Source organism: Giraffa tippelskirchi, chromosome 3, assembly GCF_054371585.1.
Source record: "Giraffa tippelskirchi isolate mGirTip1 chromosome 3, T2T-mGirTip1v1.2.pri, whole genome shotgun sequence".
Lineage (NCBI taxonomy): Eukaryota > Metazoa > Chordata > Mammalia > Artiodactyla > Giraffidae > Giraffa > Giraffa tippelskirchi.
This window is the reverse complement of record NC_137277.1, coordinates 16,127,808-16,149,880: the sequence shown is the minus strand read 5'-3', so window position 1 is coordinate 16,149,880 and position 22,073 is coordinate 16,127,808. Positions and strand designations below refer to the sequence as shown.

Here is a 22,073-nt window from a genome sequence, read left to right as displayed (position 1 = left end):
AGTTCCTAACAGGTAAAATCTCCCCCTCCCGCCCAGTTCTTCCCTTTCAGAGCAGTACATCCGGGACTCGGTGGAGTGGCCTGGAAGGCGGAGCCTTCCCGCAAACTCCAGGCCCCGCCTACTCGACTCCGTTCGCTGCGCCGCTAGCGATCTCTGCCCGGCAGAGGTCGCAGGCTCTGAGAGCAGATATTCCAGTTTCCGAGTGCTAGATCCAGCCGGCCTCTTAGTTCTCGCGAGAGAAAGCGCGAAGCCTGCCGGGAGGAACGCTAGGCCGTCCGTAAGTAGGGCCAAAATGGCAGACCTGGAGGAAAGCTTCACGTTGACTGCGGTACCCCTGGGTTCCGGGCCTGACGGACCCCTCGGAGTGGAGCAGAGCGACAAAACCGACCAGTTTCTAGTGACGGACAGCGGCAGGACCGTCATCCTCTATAAGGTGAGAGCGTTAGGATCGAAGTGCCGCCGCTGCCGTCTCGCCCCTTTCTGAGCTCGGAGCCCGAACCTCGGATTTCTCACAGCTTCAGAAAGAGCGCGTGCAGCGGACTTATCAGAGAGCCGGCGTGGCCTCTTCGGGACGCTGAATGAGGTCTAGAACTTGACTGGGTTGTTTTCCCTGAGAGAGAGGCGTGTTTCCGAGTTGCAGGCGGCAGAGCGTTTAAGTGCACGTGGGCTAGACTCGGAAAGGAAACCTGTATTTTCGCTTCGAGTCTCCCGGAGATAGCCATCCTAAGATCCCCTTCTGGGGCCTCTGTCACCCCAGGTGCCCGCTGAAGGATTGAACGGAGATTGGTTGGTTGGGAGAAGATGTCACTGCCAAAACAATGGTTTAGCAGTGTATCCCTACACTTCTTACGCGCTCATGAGGGAGAAAAGTTTTGTCGGTGTTTTGTTTTGGTTTTTTGCTTTGGGGGCAGCTTAATGGGAATCCTGATTCTGAGGGACATGTCGGTTGCCACCTATGGTTCACCCTGTGAATTCTGGATTATTTCCTGGAAGTCTACTCTCTCCGCCCCCTTTTCAGCCTAGCCCAGGCAATCCTCGACCCCTGGGACACAGACTGGTTGGTGGCCTGTTGAGAACCAGATTGCACAGCAGGAGGTGAGCCAGCAGGCAAAGCTTCATCTGTATCTACAGCTGCTTCCCATCACTGGCATTGCTGCCTGAGCTCTCCTTCCTGTCACATCAGTCGTGGCATTAGATTGTCAAAGGAGCTTGAACTGTGGATGCCAGGGATCTGGTTGCACCCTCTTTATGAGAATCATCCTGCAACTATCCCCCACCCCTGTCCACGGAATAGCCATCTTTCATGAAACCAGTCCCTGATGCCAAAAAGGCTGGAAAGTGCTGGCCTAGGTTGGTACAGCACACCTAAACTTTGCTTTTAGTGGTGGTGTAGAAAGTAATTGTGTTTATGTGAGCTTCTGAACATAGTTTTCACTGTCTTTAAGAAGCTTGCTATCTCAACATTGCTAATTATCAGAGAAAGGCAAACCAAAACCACAAGGAGATATCACCTCGCACCTGTCAGAATGGTTGTCATCAAAAGAACACAGTAAGTGTTGGCGAGGATGTAGAGAAAAAAGAACCCTTGTACCCGAGGAATGTAAATTAACACAAACAACATGGAGAGTTCTCATAAAACTAAAAATTTTGTCATCATTCATTTGCTCAGTCATGTCTGACTCTTTACAACCCCATGGACTGCAGCACACCAGGCTTCCCTGTCCTTCACAGTCTCCTGGAGCTTGCTCAGACTCATGTCCTTGAGTCAGTGATGCCGTTCAACCACTTCATCCTCCGTCATCCCCTTGTCTTGCCTTCAATCTTTTCCAGCATCAGGATCTTTTCTAATGAGTTGGCTCTTAGCAACAGGTGGCCAAAGTATTGGAGTTTCAGCTTCAGCATCAGTCCTTCCAATGAATATTCAAGGTTGATTTCCTTTAGGATTGACTGGTTTGATCTCCTTGTAGTCCAAGGGGCTCTCAAAAGCTTTCTCCAACATCACAGTTCAAAAGCATCAATTCTTCCGCGCTCAGCCATCTTTATGGCTCAATTCTCACATCCATATGTGACTACTGGAAAAGCCATAGCTTTGACCATACGAACTTTGTCGGAAAAATAATGTCTGTGCTTTTTAATATACTGTCTAGGTTGGTCATAGCTTTTCCTCCAAGGAGCAAGTATCTTCATTTCATGGCTGCAGTCACCCTCTGCAGTGATTTTGAAGCCCAAGAAAATAAAATCTGTCACTGTTTTCATTGTTTCCCATCTATTTGCCATGAAGTGATGGGACTGAATGCCATGATCTTCATTTTTGAATGATCAACATTCATTTTTGAATGTTGAGTTTTAAGCCAGCTTTTTCACTCTCCTCTTTTCACTTTCATCAAGAGGCTCTTTAGTTCCTCTTTGCTTTCTGCCATAAGGATGGTATCAATCTGCATATCTGAGGTTATTGATATTTCTCCCAGCAATCTTGATTCCAGCTTGGCTTCATCCAGCCCACCATTCTTCATGATGTGCTCTGCATATAAGTTAAATAAGCAGGGTGTCAAAATACAGCCTTGACGTGCTCCTTTCCCAATTTGGAACCAGTCTGTTGTTCCATGTCCTGTTCTAACTGTTGCTTCTTGACTGGCATACAGGTTTCTCAGGAGGCAGGTAAGGTGGTCTGGTATTCCCATCTCTTGAAGAATTTTCCAGTTTGTTGTGGTCCACAGTCAAAAGGCTTTGGTGTAGTCAATAAAGCAGAAGTAGGTGTTTTTCTGGAACTCTCTTGCTTTTTCGATGATCCAGTGGATGTTGGCAATTTAGTCTCTGGTACCTTTGCCTTTTCTAAATCCAGTTTGAATCTGGCAGTTCTCAGTTCATGTACTGTTCAGGCATGTCTCCAAGCCTAGCTTGGAGACTTTTGAACGTTACTTTGCTAGCATGTGAAATGAGTGCAATTGTGCGGTAGTTGAACAGTTTTTGGCATTACCCTTCTTTGGAATTGGAATGAAAACCTCTTCCAATCCTGTGGCCACTGCTGTTTTTTCCAAATTGGCTGGAAATTTCTCAAAACTAAAAAATAGAATAGTTATATAACCCAGCTGTTTAACCCGTGGCTATTTATCTAAAAAAAACCCAAAAACACTAACACAAAAAGATACATGCACCCCGATGTATATAGCAGCAGCATTTTTACAATTGCCAGAATAAGGAAACATCCTCAGGGCCCATAAACAGATGAATGGATAAAGAAGTGTATATATACATACATACACACACACAATGGAATAATGTTCAGTCATAAAAAATGATATTTTGCCATTTGTAGCCAAAAAATAGTCTCCTCTGTCCATAGGATTCTCCAGGCAAGAATACTAAAGTGGGTTGTGTGCCCTCCTCCAGGGAATCTTCCCAACCCAAGGATGGAACCTTTGTCTCTTAATTATCCTACCTTGGCAGGTGGATTCTTTACCCACTAGCCCCACTTGGGAAGCCCAGCATGCAGCAACGTGGATGGACTTGGGGGGCATTTTATTAAGTGAAAAAAGTCAGACGGAGAAAGGCAAATGCAATCTGATAGCACTAGGTTCTGAAAACTACAACAAACTAGTGATGATAACAAAAAGAAGCAGACATAGATACAGAGAACAAACTAGAGGTTACCAGTGGGGAGAGGGAAGGGAGGAGAGGCAGAATAGGGGTGGGGGAGTAAGAGATAAAAACTATTATGTATAAAATAAACTGCAGGGATATATTGTACAACGTGGGAAATATAGCCAATGTTTTATAATAACTGTAAGTGGAGTACAACCTTTAAATTGCTAATCACTATGTTGTATACCTGTAACTTATATAATATTGTGCAGCAATTCTACGTCAATTTAAAAAGAAAGCTAGCTGCCTGCTTTGAAGTTTGGGGAACAGGTTGCCAAAAGTTCCCTATACTGGTTTTTTTTGATACTTCTGTTGATACCATTGGTTTTTACCTGGCTGTCAAGGGGACCTTTTGCAGTTTTTGCATAGGAGTGGAGTGGCTGATTGCAATTGGTATTATTCCAGCCATCGTTACTTTGTTTCCCATGCCTCTGTTCGAGAACACAATGGAATCAAAAATTTTTTTTAATGTACTAATATTGTTCATTATCAAAGTGTTGTTTCTAATTTTGCATTTTGGAAACTAATATTTTCAATTTAAGTACTTTTTTAAAGTGTGGTATAGTACATATAACAAAATTTAATATCTTAATGACTATAAGTGTACAATTCAGGTTATTAAATACATGCATTCACATTGTGGTGCAGTTGTCATTACCATCCATCTCCAGAACTCTTTTCATCTTTCAACTGAAACTCTGCACCCATTAAACTCCCTTTAAATTCCCAGTTCCCCCAACCCCAGACAACCATCATTCTACTTTCTGTTTTAAGTGGAATCCATATAGTATTTGTCTTCTTATTTTTTAATTTAGGAGCTTTATTAAATGCTGTCATTTTAATGATTTCTTCTTTTGTTTCTATTGTAAATTTAGTTGCTTTCGAGTCTGAAGCTGACTTTCTAAATTATCATATGTTCATTTCATTAGGTTTCTGATCAGAAACCCTTGGGGAGCTGGTCAGTGAAACAAGGACAAATTATAACATGTCCAGCTGTGTGCAACTTTCAAACTGGCGAGTATATTGTTGTACATGATAATAAGGTGAGTTTGCAAAACTATATATATAAACAAATCAAATGTTGATTTATTAATTGTTCATGTTGTATGTAAATGGATATTGGAATGCTTTTTTAAATTGTATGTTTTGATTTAAGGTCTTGAGAATATGGAATAATGAAGACGTCAACCTGGATAAAGTATTTAAAGCTACAGTAAGTCTTTGGATTTTCCAACATACTAATTTAGTTTATTGGTGAGATGGAATTATTTGTAATGTGGTAGATATTAATCTTAAAGGGTCTGTGAACATGACATGAACATTATAATCAGTTTTTCATTCTAGTTATTGTACAGTATATCTTGGTAAAATGTCTCAATTTATGAGTGAGTATGTTAGAAAATGTATGTTATTTTCGTATGATATTGAAGTAATTTAAATCATTAATGAATGATGCATTTATAGTTATTTCCATGCACTTAAATGTTGCTGGTGTGTCCCTTGCAAGAACAAGTGAACTTGATGGTTCCCTTTCTTGAAGTAGGTAGAACAGACTCTGCAAGTTTTGTGCAGTTATACATTTTAAGAGTGGCACATAATGAAATGAAAAAGCACCATGATCAACTAACTGCCTTTTCTCCCAATGACCCTTAAGTATGTTAATTAACTTTTTCTTATAAAATGAAGATCTTAAACTATGTTAATCTCGAAAGCTCATTCTGGTTTTCCGTATCTAACTCTCAATATAATTGGTGCATTTTAGAAGTGGTTCACAATGGAGCTGATACCGTTTTAATGGCAGTTGTCACCTAGACTCTTGAAACTTCTAGCTAGCTACATGTGCTGCTTCTTGGCTCCAGTCTTTTTGTTTACCCTGCAGTAACATGATCCTGAATTTTACACAACTTTTTTTTTTTTTTAATCCCACGTATGGTGTTTTGGGTTTGCAGGTCAGTTTTTTATATAGTGCATGTATTTATGTATGGCATCTGTCTATGGCATCTATAACTCTGCATTAATGATTTCGTTTGTAATTCTCTTCACCTCCAAGTTTGAGAGACCCAGCTTGTGGCCTAACCTCCAGTATTTATAATGGAAAGATAAACCAAAAATGAATACAAGTGATTACTTATAGGGGAGAGAATAGAGAGTATGGGAGCAAAAGTTAGACTTTTAAATGTATTTATTTATTGTAGATTTGACTTTGGAACTATACATAATTATTAAACAAAGGTGAATCAAAATGAGAATAAATCAGTACCTTAAAGATAAGCCTTCTCTAACTGTCCTTATTCTCTTAGGTGGCAATTGCATTAGAATAAAAATTTAAATGTTTCTATGTTCTTCTAGTTGTCGGCTGAGGTGTATAGAATACATTCAATACAGGGAACAGAACCCTTGGTGCTGTTCAAGGAAGGTGCAGTTCGTGGTTTAGAAGCTTTGCTTGTAGAGCCCCAGCAGAAAATTGAAACTGTTATCTCTGATGGAGAAGTGATTAAGTAAGTTCCAATACTTATAATTTTTACCAAAAGAAAATGCACTCTGGGGATTCCAGACTCACAGCTTCCAACGCAAGAGGCAAGAGTTCGATCACTGGTTAGGGAACTAAGATCCCACAAACCTTGGGGCACAGCCAAAAATTGTTAAAAATAAAAAACAAACCAACAAAAAAAAAACTAGCTGAAAACCATCTGTAGAACCTTAGCCAAAATGACATCCTCCAAAAGCCTCTGGTATGATAGCGATTGAGGAATCTTGGGCCAAATGAGTCCTGTCCTAATGACACAACTGGTCAATCTGTTACTTGAACATGAAGTGAGTAATCCTACAAGACTGAAATCTTCTGTCATATAGCCCTGACTGCAAGGTCAGAACTTATTCCCTTGAAGAAATGTGCAGCTTGTTAGTGGAATCACGATAGTGCTTTGGAACCTCCTCTTTTCCCGATTCTGGGATAAAACTGGGAAAATAACTCACTCAAATGATAGAAGGAAATGTCCTGATTTCATATCTTTCCAATCCCCATTCTTTCATCACATTTCTTTTTTTTTTTTTAATTGTTTTATTTTATTTATTGGACACACAGCATGTGGGATCTTAGTTCCCCAATCAGGGATCGAACCCATGCTCCCTCCATTGAGAGCTCAGAGTCTTAACCACTGGACCACCAGGGAATCCCCCTCACATTTCTTGCTTAATTAACTTGCTGCCCCTCCAGGTGCACCTGATGCAAACTAAAAATCTAAAAGTCCAAGCAAAGACTTTACGTAATCAGTGAACAGTGTGGATCCTGACCAGTTATATATATATATTTTTTTAAGTCGCTCTGTCATGTCCGACTCTTTGTGACCCCATGGACTGTCCATGGAATTCTCCAGGCCAGAATACTGGAGTGAGTAGCCTTTCTCTTCTCCAGGGGATTTTCCCAACCCAGGGATCGAACCCAGGTCTCCTGCATCGCAGGCAGATTCTTTACCAGCCAAGCCACAAGGGAAGCCCAAGAATACTGGAGTGGATAGCCTATCTCCTTTCCAGCAGATCTTCCCAACCCAGGAATCGAACCAGGGTCTCCTACATTGCAAGCAGATTCTTGAGCTATCAGGAATCTTAGACCTAATGAATGCCTCTGAAGTGTCAGCAACTGTATTTGAAAGAAATCTTTAGGGGAAAAGATATAGGTAAAAGGAATTATCTTGCGGTCCAGTGGTTAGGACTCCATGCTTTCACTGCCATGGGCCCGGGTTCAATCCTTGGTGGGAAAACTAAGGTCCCACAAGGCTTGCAGCACAGCACCCCCCCACACACACACAAAAAAGATACAGGTAGAGAATCTGGGTTCTAATCCCCACTTTGCCAGAAGATGGTTGTGCAACTTTGGTTTCAGGCCATTACGCTCCCTGTGCTTCAGTTCCCACTGTAACTTGAAAAAGACAGGTGAGATGCTAACATTTTCCTGAGAACACCAGTCCTCAAAATGACCCTGAAAAAACGAGGCAGGTCAAAAAAGTGAGAAAACATTGCATCTGGTCTCATACACCCTCAGTTCATGCTATTATCTTTAAAGCTCTGGGAGCATTGGCAACTTGCATTTAATCCAGGGATGATTAACAGAGGAATGCCTCCTGGGTTCCTGTGGGAGATATTTTGAAACACCAAATCAAGTGTATTCTGCTCTCTCTCTGGCTCTGGAAACTATTTAATAAAAAAAAAAATCTCTTAAATTTAGATTAAGATGTGTTTCTCTCAACTGGTGATTCAGCATTTTATAATTTTTCTTTTTTTAGATGGACGAAGTTTTTCATGGTATTTAGGCATCCTGTGCTAATTTTCATTACAGAAAAAGTAAGTGATATCTTTCATTCTGGCCCATTTTGTGACATTTCAGAGTATGAGTTTTAAAACTAAAATTGGAACTTCAGTATTTCTTTCAGAAAACTTTGATATCTTGAAAATACTAAAAAGCCTATAGTGATAATTATTTCTATGCCTGAATTAAACATTTTTATAATGTCTAAGATTTAGTTGGACAAGAGGTTTTTAAGCATTCATTAAAGTAATTACAGTGGGGCAACTGGTCTCAACATTTAAACACAGTTGGTGAAAATGGGAATATTTTTAAAATAAAATATCCTCTTTTATTTTTTTTGCAGCATGGAAGCTACTTTGCTTATGTACAAAAGTTTAACTCACGTATCCTAAGCAAGTACACGCTTTTACTTGGTCAAGAAGAAAAATGTGTTATACAGAGTTTTAGTACGTCTGTAGGTCGGAAATTCATCTCTCTAATGTCATTAAGTAAGTATTTCTTTAAACTTTCAGAGTTTATAAATAAAAGTATATTACAGGATAATATTTTTCTTTTAAGTTAGAGTCATTGGATTTTACAGTTTCCTGTTGCAGTACTTGCCTTTCCATGCTTTTTAACGAGCATGCATGCCCTCACTTTCTGCATTTTGCCATGTGTACTCATAGTTCTCTGCAGGTAATTTTTATGTCTTAAAATTTATCATAAGCAGTAAGTAATAATAAAACACCAATAAAAAAGGGCAAATCACTTTTTATGGTAAGTCCAGGTTTTTTGATATATTGTAATTAATACCTAAGGTTGGTACTCCCATTTTCTCTTTTCCAACCTTAAGATATAGTGGGCCCTTCTTTGAACAGGGACAGAGACAAAAGGACACTAACAGAGCAGTATTGGACTCAGCCTGCATTTTACAGTTGTTGTTGTTGTTGTTTTTATTGCCTTGGCGTTTACCTAATCCTCTAAAGTTTAATCTCAGTCTTATGTATCTGGGTGGGGGAAAATGCCTTTGCAATAATTCTATCCCCCCCCCCGCATCCTTTATGGCTTCTTTTGAAGTTGTTTTGAGAAGGTTAAGGGAGGAAGAAACAAGAGCAGTATTTAGGAAGCATTTCCTATTATCAAAATTTCAAATCTTCGTGAAGCTTTTCAATGTGTATGCAGATTTTTACAGTGGCTGTTAAGAAAAAGGCTCCTATCATTTATCATGTCTAGAGGATCGTTGTAATCTGCTTACTACCTTTGCTTAAGAGGGACAGGTTTTCTTAAAGTTTGGCTTATAGGACATATTTATTGTTGAACAGAAGTTTGTGACTTATGTTTCAGCTTTTGAACATTGAAGTAAAGGAGTCTGAACCAAAGGGTCATAAAATCTTCATATAACATAGCTAGAACCATGTGAAATCGCCAACAATTGACCTGCAAAACCCAGCCAATTTTATAGGGTTTTCAGGGTGATGTAGTAATAAGAAATGTAATGTTTAGACCAGAATGCTAATTAATTTCTAATAAGAGATGTAGCCATTTACTGACTGGATTGTCTATATTCATGGCTATCTCCTCATATTTTAAGTTATAACAGATACTTAAAATTTTCATTTCAGGGAATTATGCCATTTCTTACTGAGATTTTTAATATTTCTTCTCCCTCAACTTGAAGTTTGTAGTATAGTCTTTATAGGAAACTATAGAGTAATGCAGTTGTTACATTTGTTTATTTTTCTGGTTAAATCCTCTATCAAATTGGTAAAATCTTACAAACAACTTAGTACATTTAGCTATAATAGGTATAGAACTATCCTTATCCAGTAATGAGGAATAAATACTTGTTTTCAACAGGCTCTGATGGATGTGTATATGAAACCTTGATACCAATACATCCAAGTGAACCAGAAAAAAATCAGAGGTTAGTTCAGTCACAGTTGCTCAAGTCTGTGGTGTCTGGCAGTGCTCGAAATGGTGTTGCACTCACCATCCTGGACCAAGATCACATAGCAGTCCTGGGAGCACCACTGTCAGCTTCTAAGGGTAACTGAAATTCCATCAGTTAAGAAGTCCTTTGGATTTTTTCCATCAAAATGTACCTTTTAGTCTCTTTCTTTTTCATTTATTTATTACCACCCTAAATCATTCTCTTTCCCACTGTAGACTCTTAATTCTTGAATACGTCTTTGACTTCATCTTACCTTGATCAATTTCTCTAAAAATTTCCTCATATCACTACTACCTGAATAGACGTTTTTTCAAAGAAGAAATGCAGATAGCCAGTATGCACATGAAAAGATGCTCAGCATTGCTATCATCGGAAAATGCAAACCAAAATCGCAGTGAGATACCACCTCAGACCTGTCATCAAATAACACATGTTGGCAAGGATGTGGGTGGAGAAAAGGGAAGCCTCATACTCTGTTGGTGAGAATGTAAATTGATGCATCCACTGTGGAAAACAGTACAGAGTTTCTCAAAAGAGCTAAAAGTAGAACTACCATATGACCCAGCAATTCCACTCCTAGGTATATATCCAAAAAAAACAAAAACTAGTTCAGAAAAAAACTTGGACCCAAATGTTCATAGAAGCATTATTTACAGTTGCCAAGATATGAAAGCAACCTAAGTGTCAACAGGTCAGTGGATAAAGAAGTGATGTGTGTGTGTATATGCATGCACACACAATGAAATACTACTCAGCCATTAAAAAGGATGAAAATTTTGCCATTTCGCGGCGACGTGGATGGACTGGGAGGGCACTAATGAAATAAGTCAGAAAGACAAATACTCTATGACGTCACTTACATGTGAAATCTAAGAAGTACAACAAACTAGTGAATATGACAAAGGAGGCAGAGTCACAGATACAGAGAACAAACTAGTGGTTACCTGTGGGGAAAGGGGGAGCAGACAAAACAGGATAGGGGAGTAAGAGGTACAAAGTATTATGTGTAACATAACCTATAAGAATATGTTGTACAACATGGGAATATAGCCAGTATTTTATAATAACTAAATTGTGAATCACTATATTGTACACCTGTAACTCATATAATATTGTACAGCAAGTATACTTCAATAGAAAATTAATTAAAAATTAATTAAAAAATTTTTCTTTTTCTTAAAGCAGTTTAATGTTCACAGCAAAATTGAGGGAAAGATACACAGATTCCCATATACCCCCTCCCTGCACATGTGTCCACTTCTTACCATGAGATCTCACATCTTTGATTTTCTATCTTCATTACTCATTTTTATACTTATTAAAGTAAGACTTTTGTGTTTAACTTTCTGCCTTCCCTCTGCCCAACCCTCCACCCAGCATCATATACTTATTCTTGGAAAACTTTGGAATTTGTATGTCTTACTTTATAGAATGCCTCTCTGTATGGAATACAAAATTTCAAACGCTACAGACTTCAAAAGAGTTACCACAAGGGACCAGCGGACAAGTAAGTTTTTTTCACTTTGGCTTTTTTTTTTTTTTTATCTAATTATTTTTGTGTTTGCTAGATATGTTATAAGGGAAGAGACCTCTACAGATATAAATATTTGTCAGTTTTTGATTAAAATAAATTAAGAAATATTTTATTTTCTACCTACAAGATTATACTTAGTTTGGCTATTATTTTAACAGTTTCCTTACATTTGTCACTTTCAAAAGACTAAAACATAAGCCAATTTTAGATCAGGAGAGAACAATTACAGTTAATAAAACTTTTTAATCTCACTTTTGTTTGATCTTTTACTTTTGTATTTTGAACTATATCTGAGGGCTGTTACTTTGCCTAATAAATTAGTCTTTTAAATTACATGTTAAACATATCATGGAATTACATAAGAATACTTAAAATAATTAAAATTTAAGCTGACCAGACTAAATTATCTGAGGCAAGAGTCTCTATCTTTCTTGTTCTTCGTCATATCTCCAGTGCCTAACAGGTGCTCAGTAAGTACTGATTGCCCAGTGAATGGATATTCACTCAAATCAAGATACAAGATATATGTAAATCATGATATAGGACATTGTTGATCATTGTAATTAGAGGATAAGGAGACTAGATTTCTCAGCAAAGAATTCTAATTTATATTTATACAGAATTAACCCTTCACAATTCTGCTGTTCTAACAGACTTCACTTTTTTTCCAGACTTCACTTTTGATTTCATGTGAGCTTTTTATTCCTATACCTATCTCATTTTTACAATTTTATAATTGAGATCATGAGATAGAAATAATATTAAATTCTACTTTTTCTTTTTAGTACATCAAAGCAGTTTGCTTATGTTATAAGTAGCCTTTGTGAGTATCATGTTAATAGATGTGTAATAGTGACAATATTTATTTTAAACAATTCATTTGTTTTAAATATATGTATTAATCAGATTTTTATGAGTTGAAAGAAAATATTCTCTAAATTATGCTCTATTCACACATGGGCAAAAATAACAGCTTTGTAAACCTACCTCAATTAATGAATTGAATGTGTGAGATTATTCTAGAAAGTTGCTTACCTTTGCCTTATCCTTTTCTGTCATATTAAGATTCCTTACACCACAAGTTACTGTTTTACGTTATATGGCTTTGTTGAATCAGATCTTAGAAAAAGGGTTACTTACATTTTTGATAACTTCTTTTTTTGTAGCTCTGGTATTATGGGGAAAATTTGTTTATGCTACATGGAAAATTTCTCACTGTAATTCCATACAAGTGTGAAGTGTCATCACTAGCAGGTGCTCTTGGAAAACTCAAACATAGTCAAGATCCAGGTAGGAACTTAAATGTTTGTTTTATTACTAAAGACCATTGTATAAACTTCTAGTTTGATATGTAGGTTTTCACAGCTATCAGTTTGCATAATCTGTTCTTAATGTTGAAATTTGCCACTGTTAATTCAGATTTCACTGGTCTAGGAAGCTACATTGAGAACAATCCACATTGTAGGTACTGCTGCAGGCTAGAGAGCTACACTGTGTTTTAAACAGCAGTGTTCTGACTTTAGGGGTAATGGAAAAGTCCTGCAGACAAAATCAGTGATGCTTTTTCCTCCCTGGTTTGTCAGTAGCCTCATCTGTCGGCTTAATGTTGCTGGGCACATGGCCTTTAGGATGTTATGATTTACTGATCTGTTATTGGTAGAATGAAATGGACGATAAAGCCTCTCTTGAATTGTGCCAGAGTGGTTGTTTTTTCATTGTTCTTTGTTTGATTGATTGGCTGAGTAAATATCAATAGGTCAAAAAATTCCAGAAATTGTGTGTTTTATATTTTCTTAGGCACTCATGCCACACCTCATTTTGTAAACTGGGAAACATCACAGGGATGTGGACTTGGATCTCAGAACTCAGAGCAGTCGAAGAGAATTGTAAGTTTGGTAGTTTAAATAGAAATCTTAGTACAAATGTAAAAAAAATAGGAAAGGCTGAATTATTTTAATAATTTATATCTGTACTAGTTTCTTACAGCTTGCTCTTAATGATGGGGTGATTTGAAGCTTGAACCCTAACAGCCCTTATTAAAAAATTACATGTCATCTAGTAGTTTTTTAGGCATGTATATAAGACCCAACTGTAAAAACAGACCAGTTTGTAATTAGTAATAATACCTTCTTGAGCATAGTGATTTTATTTATTAAAAAATGAAAACCTTAAACTTTCAAGATATTTAAGTTAAAAGTTGAAATAGACCCACTTTTCACTTTAAGAAAACTAAACCCTAAAAAAGTTTGTGGTTAGAGCAAAAGTGTCCCAGTCTCTTTGGGACATTTATTTTCTTCTAAATGCCTGTTGGATCTTTTGAATCATTTTTGAGATCCTAATCAATTTACTGAATTCCAGTTAAGGAGAAGAAAAGTTGACGTGAGTGTACAGCCAGAGGTTCCAGCATCCACACAACTCTTAGCAACCATACAGGTAAATTTAAAAATATTAGAAATACAGAAAATCAATTCATGGTTAAAAGAAATGCCATGTACTTTTTATCTGTCTTCCTTTTGTGATCATTTTTAGAGCTGTGGCTAACATTTGTCTGATACGTTGAGGTTGTCAGAGTGATACTTTGACTCGCACCAAGCATTTTGTGAGGTTAATGTGATGGTGGTGGCCTCGTATCTCATTTAATTTTGCATTGAATGTTTGTAATTTAGTTTCTTAGAAGTTATGATTTCTAAATCCTTGTGGTTTTTATTTTTTTCTTTGCATTTTGTCTCTGTGCAGTAAATTGTCATATCAACTCCAGTTTCACAAGAATACATGAATGCTGTTAGTGATTTAAGAAAATGTTGAGCTAGGAACTTTCAAGTACAGAGTGACATTTATTAATTGGTACCATACTAAGCTGTTTACTTCTGCCCTTCCAGAAAGATTCAGAAAAACATATCGAAGTAGAACTACGTAAGTTTTTGGCTACTAAGCGGACCCCTGACTTTCATACCGTTATTGGGGATGTGGTAATAGGACTTCTGGGAAGATGTAAAGCAGAGCCATCATTTTATCCCCGCAACTGTCTGATGCAGCTTGTCCAAACACACGTGCTTTCTTATAGGTAAATATTTCTGTGGTTTTTACAATTCTGATTTTCATACTCTGAAAAAGCCTTATAAATTATTTGCAGTTGAGAGTTCCTTAATATATAAAAGTAATTCATGTTTTTGGTCTTAGCCTGTGCCCTGGCTTGATGGAGGTTGCCTTAGAAAAGACCGACGTGCAGATCCTACAACTCTGCATACAGCAGTTCCCTGACATCCCTGAGTCAGTCACCTGTGCTTGCCTAAAAGTTTTCTTGAGGTAAGTTAGAAGCTGATGGTCCTTTTCTGTCACTGCCCCTTTTTTTTTTTAGCCACACCACATGGCATGCAGGATCTTAGTTCACCAGCCAGGGATGGAATCTGTGCCCCCTGCAGTGGAAGCATGGCATCCTAACCACTGGGTCCCTACAGAATTCCCTTTCACTGAATTCCCCTGCTTTTCTAATCTATTTACTTTTTTGATTTCTAAAACTTTGAAAATGAAAATTTTGCCAGTAAATTCAAGTATTGATAAGAATTATTTCCTGCTTTCAATTAACATGGTAGCATTGGTGATGACACTCTTCAAGACACAGATATCAATGTGGAGTCAGTTTCTGACTATATGGATCCTGTACAAGATGGGGAAATGGAAGAACAAAATGCATTTCTTCAAAATGGCTTCAATCCTGAGGAAGATAACTATGACAGCGGTGCTCAGAAGTTGAAACAGAAGCCTCAGGCCACAGCAGACGAGAGCACTTCGTGCCCCATTACACCGAAAAGAGCAGCACTGTTGTATCCTTTGAACAGTTTCCCTTGTATTGTCTCTTTCCCAGGAATGTAATCAATACCAAGCAAAAACTAAGGGGTAGTTAGATAATTTAAGGTGGGTTTTTTTTTCTTCTTTCTTTTTTTCCATTTTTTTTTCAGATTCTGCTTGAAAATGGATTCCATTCAATGTCGTGTTTAAACAACTTACTTAAACCTTCTTATTTAAGAAGCTTACTAAGATAGAAGCTTTGTCAGTTCTAAAAATTGGCGTACTGAATGAATACCAGTTATTTATAATAGCAAAGCATATGAGATGATCTCTAGAGATGAGAATGTTCAATGATAGAACTTTTATAGAAAAGTAGAACTTTTGTATCCATTTAGAAAAAATTTCACTGGGGTAGAGAATTACTCATGGTTTCAGTTGAAAAGCCTTTATTTGTTGAAGTAAGATTTTCCTTTATTCCTAAGTAGAAATGCAATTCTTCACTCAGCGTACAGTGAGACGTTTCTTCTGCCTCACTTGAAGGACATCCCAGCGCAGCACAGCACTGTGAGTGTTCTTACAGGTCATACAGGATTTTATTTCTGTTTTAAATGTTGCTGCTTAACACTACCCAGCTTTTAGAGCATTCAAAAGGTTGTAGAGTTCTTTCACCTGAGTAAGAGGTTTCCCAGCCCTCGAGGTGAAAAATTGTGACTAGGAGACTAGAGTGATCTGAGGGGGCAGAGTTTGACATGATCCTGGTGCCAAACTGGAAGTCCAGGTTCATCCATCTAAGTTACAGTGGAGTAGAAACTAAAAGGGCTTCCCTGGTGGATCAGATAGTAAAGAATACGCCTGGAATATGGAAGACCTAGGTTCGGTCCCAGGGTTAGAAAGATCCCCTGGAGAAGGGAATGGCAATCCACTCCAGTATTCTTGCCTGCAGAATCCCCATGGACAGAGGAGCCTGGCGGGCTACAGTCTATGGGGTCGCAAAGAGTCACACACGACGGAGCGACTAAGCACAGCAAGCACAGCACAGAAACTAAAAAGAAGAGGAGTCTCTCTTCTCTACTTATTATTTGCAAACAAAATAAGCTCCTCACCCACCTCTCCCAAACCAAATGAACTCCTCTTTGATGGCAGAAAGTGCATTCAATTTGTTTTTGTGTCCTTAATGTCTATAGCATATTTGTTTGCTGTATAGTTAATTTTGGTAGCCTCTTAAAATTCTTTCCAGTCTCTTTGTTAGCTTTTTATAGAGAAAAATTTTCTATGAAAGTGATTGTCCTTTTTTCCGTCCACCCAGCTGTTTCTCCAGTATTTGTATTTCCTTTATCTGAAGTGTAATGAAAATGCTACAATGACTCTTCCTGGAACACACCCTCCAACCTTGAACCAGGTGAGATAATCTTTTTACTTTGATCTGATGCTGGGAAGAATGATAGATCTTTAGAACTTAAATTTCTTATTCTTTATTGTGACCCTTTTCAAGCATTTCCTCACCTTCACTGGGAGAGGGTGATAATAAGTGTCCTCTGAATAATCTATTCCTAGTTCCTCTTAAAGATAAGTAATACTCAGAGTTGCTTTTAGTCTAGAAATTTTCTGTCTTTATACCAACTTATCTTTCTTGTATCTTTCTGACATAAATAAGATTATAAGGTGCAAGCTGTTCTGCAGTTTGGGTTTTTCATTCAGTACTATGCTTTTTGCATTTTCTGGATCAGGATATATATACCTGCACACCATTTGATTTTATAGAAAATCTTAATTTGTTAGTACCCTGTTGATCAGCATTTAAATTGTTAACAGTTTTTTGCTATTATAAATGAACTTTCGGTGAGCATCTTTATACAGATATTCTTGCATATTATGATAGAACACCTATTGGGTTGATTCTCATTAATGAAATTACTGGATAAAGGGTACGTGCATTTTTAGTTTTGAAAATGCCAGGCTACCTTTCCAAATTGTTGTGACAAGAGGTACTATGGCCACAAAGGTCCGAGACCGACAAGAGGTACTATGGCCACAAAGGTCCGAGACCTTACTCTTTGCTAATCGGTAGGTAACAAATGGGTGTTCTAATTTGCATTCCTTTGGTAATGAGAAAGATAGACCATCAGTTCTTGCCCATTTATACTCCTTTTTGTGCACTGCCTAATCAGATTCTTTGTCCATTTTTCCATTGCATTTTCTGTCTTTTTCATTTTAACTTGTGAATTATTTATTGTATATTGAGATGTTCATCTATTTCTGTCAAAGTATTACAAATACTTTTTTCCTATCACTTGTCTTTTTACTTACTTTAATGTAATTTCTACCGTAGATGAGTTTTTAATTTTCATACTATTAAAATTGTTGAGCTTTTCCTTTGTGGCTTCTTTGTGGCTATGTCATGCTTAAGGCCCTTACCACTCTGAGTATAAAAATAGCCACCATGTGTTTTTCCATAATACATTTGTTTTCTTTTTCTGTGTTCAACTCTTTGATACATGTAAAATTTATTTTGATGTAGAGGGTACATAGGGATCTGCTCTCCCCCCTCCCCGCAAATGGATAATTGATTTCCTTAATGTTTTTTCATGACTGATATTTTCATGTTACCAACACCATTTGAAGATGTAGGCTACATAGGATACTTAAGTAAGTGTAAAGTAATTTTATTTTAGTTCTTGGCCATTCATCTACAATACATGACACCCTATTTTTGAGTCATAATGTATGTATATTTCAGAATAGGAGATGAGTGAGTTCCTTTTTTGTAGCTGCCAGTAGTTAATCAAAAAATTTTTTTGAATAAAATGTGCTCACTCTCCCTTGGATTAAATATCACTGTGGCTTTCTTTTTACTGACTTATCTGATGAAAAAGACACAATTATGCTAATAAAACGGTAAATATGAAAGCAGAAAAGAGCCTTTTTAAATTACTTAGAAATTCCTTCATCTCTAAACTAAAATGTTCAGAAGTTCTGTAAAGAAAGCTTATTTTTCCTATAACGGCTTGATATAATCATAGACTTCGTAAAATCTTAACTTTCCTTTTCACTCTTTTTCTTCAGATTATGGATTGGATATGTCTACTTCTGGATGCTAATTTTACTGTTGTGGTAATGATACCAGAGGCAAAAAGGCTTCTGTTAAGTCTTTACAAATTTGTGAAATCCCAGGTATGTAATTATTTTATATATACTGAATTCTGTTTGTAACCAAGAAGCATTATTATTAAAGTTTTTCTTGGAATAGCCCTAAGTAATTGTGGAGGATTTATTTATAAAATATTTTGGAACTTTTTTCTTTAGATAAGCATTTGTTCCGAGCTCAACAAGATTGAAGTAAGTTTTCGTGAGCTACAGAAATTAAATCAAGAAAAGAATAATAGAGAATTGTACTCAATTGAAGTGCTGGAACTCTTCTGATATTACTACTAGTTTTCCTTCATAGACGTTTTATGAAGCTCTTTTTTGTGGATTCTTCCTACTCAGCCAGGCAAGAGATGTGTTTTTTTTACTCTCTCTTCGATGACAAGACAAATACATGTGAAAGTACCTAGACCATCACTTACTGATGCTCCTAGGTGGGACTGCAGGTTTCACGTGAACCTCTTCTATGTTATGGACATTGGTGGGGTGAGGTTCTGAAACTTTTTAAAAAACGGAACTGAGCTGCTTTTAAGTAAACTTATTTGTGTATTGATAAAAGTTTAATTTCTTACCACCTGTTTGAATAGTTCTTTTAATAAAAAAAAAAAATCACCATCAGAGAAACAGTAATTCTAGGAAAAATATAGTTTTATCAGAGTCAGAAGCCATCTCGCCTCATCTGCATTCGTGGGGGAGAGAGGAAGGCAGTTCAACGGCAGGCTGGGGAGGGCCCTTGTACACACATGCGCTTACCTCCCGCCGTCTCCAGGTCTTTAGCTCTTTGTGCCACCTCTCATATCCAGGGCTTGAACATTGTCCCTCAGATCACCTCTGTGATGAGATGCTGATTGTGGTTGGATTGAATATTTTGGACTTCCCTGGTGATACAGTGCAGGGGACATGGGTTTGATCCCTGGTCCAGGAAGATCCCACATGCCACAGAGCAGCTGAGCTGGTGTACCAGAGCTGCTCTAGAGCCGATGAGCAAGAGCAGCCCCCGCAAGGAGAAGCCCACACTCTACAACTAGGGAAAGCCTGTGCGCGGCAACAAAGACCTAACACAACCGAAATAAAATCAGTTAATTCAATATATGTATTGACTATTTCTAGGTAGTAAAAACAGTCTTTTCTGAAAAAGTTTTATAGTTTGGTTGACTGTAGAATTTCCTGTTTTAACTCATTGAGTTTAGGACAGACAAAAGGTTTCATACAGAAGAAATAGAAACTTTTGTTTCTTAAAAATAAGCTCAAATTTATTTTCCTTGAAAGTGAAATCACTTTTTCAGGTGATGGACTAAGTTTCCCAAAAGTAACTTTAAACCTTTCTGAGCTATGAAAGTCTCTATTATTGAGTAAATCATTTTAAAACCTGTTTTAACCTGAAGAGTTGCGATATATATGTGTATTTTTTAATACCTGTAAATTCTAATGCATAAATATAAGTTCGAGTGTGTTTCTTGAGCCCATATTTCCAGAATCCTGATGGTTTAACTTAACTTGCATTAGAGAAGGGCTTTGTTTTAGGTCAGGCACTCGATATAAAGGTTGGTTACAACTACTGCAGTTGAACAAACAGGGTTTCCCTAGTCTTTTTTTTTTTTTTTTTGAAGTCTAGTTGATTTACAATGTTGTATTAATTCTTTAGTCATTCTTAATTTCTATTTGAATCCTGAGGGGAAAGAGGTACCAACAATAACAGCATGTATTAACAGTTACGCTCACTTAACATAGTGGGACCTTTTGCTCAGACAGTGAAGTGATACAGAACTTCTCAGCAAAAGTGAAAAATCCAAGTCTCCAATTGTTCATCCTCTTTTTTATGAACTATTTAAGAATTACAGACATCCAGACATAAAATTGTGGGTTCCTAAACTTTACCTACTGATTCATGGTGATGTTTGGCATAAACAAACACAATCTGTAAAGCAGTTAGCCTTCAATTAAAAAATAAATAAATTTTAAAAAATAACAAAGAAAACTTTGGGCTTTAGAGTAGCACATCCTTTATGATTTAGAGATCCTTTTATGGTGGGGTAAGATTAGCCAGGATATACAGTTTTTAGATTCTGAGTTATTTATGATTTAACTTAACAAGAACCCATAACAGATGAATCTCAGGTTAATTGAGAATTCTTTCAGTCAGAGAAAACAACCGAAATTCATAGGTGGTATACTCTTCATGTCTCCTGAGTTAATTGTACTTGAAGACAGCTTCTGCAGTGAAACTTTACTTGCCTGGTCAGGGTTCAAACAAGTAGAGGCCTTTGAGTGAGAGAAAGATTTCCTCTGCCCTCAAACTTGTGTCTGTTTGGAAGGGGCTTCTGTATAGGGTCCTTATAAAGCCTTTATTATAAATACTTCGGGTTGTCAATATTATGGAAGCAAATAACCAATTTTTAAAATAAATAGAACATTTTAATGGCTTTTAAACACTATTTGCAAATTATCTTTAGGTTGACTACAGTCTTAAGACTAAGTTTAGAAATTAAGGATTTTATAAAGAGTTTTTTTTTTTTATTGAGGTATAATTGACAGGAGACTCTTACAGGCTGAGTTCTTTAAGGCAGGGACTGTGTCTTACCCTTTCTGCACCTAAGCAGAGGACCACTGGCACATAATCAGTGTTGAGTAATGGTTATTGAATAAAATTACTGAATAATAGGTCTTATCTGTCCAAGTGTAATTCTGAGGGTTTGCAATATTTCCTTTTTCTGGCAAGTAAATCCTCTATGTTCACATACAGACAGTGTATCTTCTGCCTCTAGACTTTGATTTTTTATAACTAAACCTTGCCTCAGATTTGTTTCTGATTAGATATACTACATCTGTGTAATTGTTTCTTGCCACACTGGGCAGCTTGTGGAATCTTAGTTCCCTGACCAGGGGTTGAACCCCAGCCCCAGCCGTGTCCTCACCACTGTCCTGCCAGGGAATTCCCAAGAATTATTCTTTAAACTTCTCCATCTAGGAAATAGTTTCCTGCTGTAATTTAATAGTTTTTGAAGGGAATGTGAACTAACAGGTTATCATTACTACTTAAAAGTAGATGTTTGCTTTTTTGCCTCTTTAGCCTTCTTTGTAAGTATCAGGTGACTGTAGACTGTAGTGGAGTCCATTCTGGATCATGTAGAATTTTAAAACAAAGATGGACTTTTTTGCCCCACCTCTTCTAAACAATTTAATCCTAAAATAATTGCAAGGAAAAAACAATGAGTACTCCTGTATCCTTAGACTGAATTTGCCTGTTGGTAACATTTTGCCATGTTATTAATAGTTTTACACTATATATTTTTTCCTGAATCATTTGAGGGTTATTTCTGAACAGTTCAATCTCATAATTTAGTTTAATTCAATAGATACTTAAGCTTAATCCTGTAAAAGAAGAGCATTAATTTTACATAACCACAATGCAATTACCGAATTCAGGAAATTAATGGTAATACAGTACTATTTAGAATGATTACAGTCCGCCTCCAAATTTCCACAATTGTCCCAGTAATGTCTTTTGTAATTGAACTTTCTCCTTCCTAAAATCCAATCAAGGGTCATGCATTGCATCTGGTTTCCATGTTTCTTTAATCTCCTTTAATCTAGAACAGTTCCTAGATAATTGCATTTCTGAAGAGTCTAGGCCAGTTATTTTGTAGAATGTCCCTCAATTTGTCTTGGTTCCACATGATAGATTCAGATTAGACGTTTCTGACAAGAATGCTACAGAGAAGGCACCG

At 37.2% G+C, this 22,073-nt stretch overlaps 1 protein-coding gene across 1 annotated transcript; it reads left to right on the top strand.

Moving 5' to 3' along the window:
- The first annotated feature begins 273 nt into the window (after positions 1-273).
- NOL11 (nucleolar protein 11) lies at positions 274-20,775 on the top strand. The gene is made up of 18 exons (XM_081576852.1): positions 274-433; positions 4,572-4,685; positions 4,799-4,855; positions 5,992-6,140; positions 7,926-7,983; positions 8,292-8,436; positions 9,785-9,973; positions 11,309-11,385; positions 12,579-12,702; positions 13,210-13,298; positions 13,771-13,845; positions 14,292-14,476; positions 14,593-14,718; positions 15,006-15,236; positions 15,687-15,765; positions 16,508-16,600; positions 18,265-18,372; positions 18,505-20,775. Exons 1-18 carry the CDS (start codon positions 293-295, stop codon positions 18,619-18,621), a joined length of 2,157 nt encoding a protein of 718 aa, XP_081432978.1. The 5' UTR covers positions 274-292; the 3' UTR covers positions 18,622-20,775.
- Positions 20,776-22,073: the final 1,298 nt, after the last annotated feature.

What these genes read in the sequence shown, in the direction of transcription:
- NOL11 (XM_081576852.1), top strand. Translation starts at nt 293, where the DNA reads ATGGCAGACCTGGAGGAAAGCTTCACGTTGACTGCGGTACCCCTGGGT. An exon ending in CAAACATAGTCAAGATCCAG is followed by an intron (nt 12,703 to 13,209) that starts GTAGGAACTTAA and finishes ATATTTTCTTAG; the next exon opens with GCACTCATGCCACACCTCAT. An exon ending in TCCCAGCGCAGCACAGCACT is followed by an intron (nt 15,766 to 16,507) that starts GTGAGTGTTCTT and finishes CCGTCCACCCAG; the next exon opens with CTGTTTCTCCAGTATTTGTA.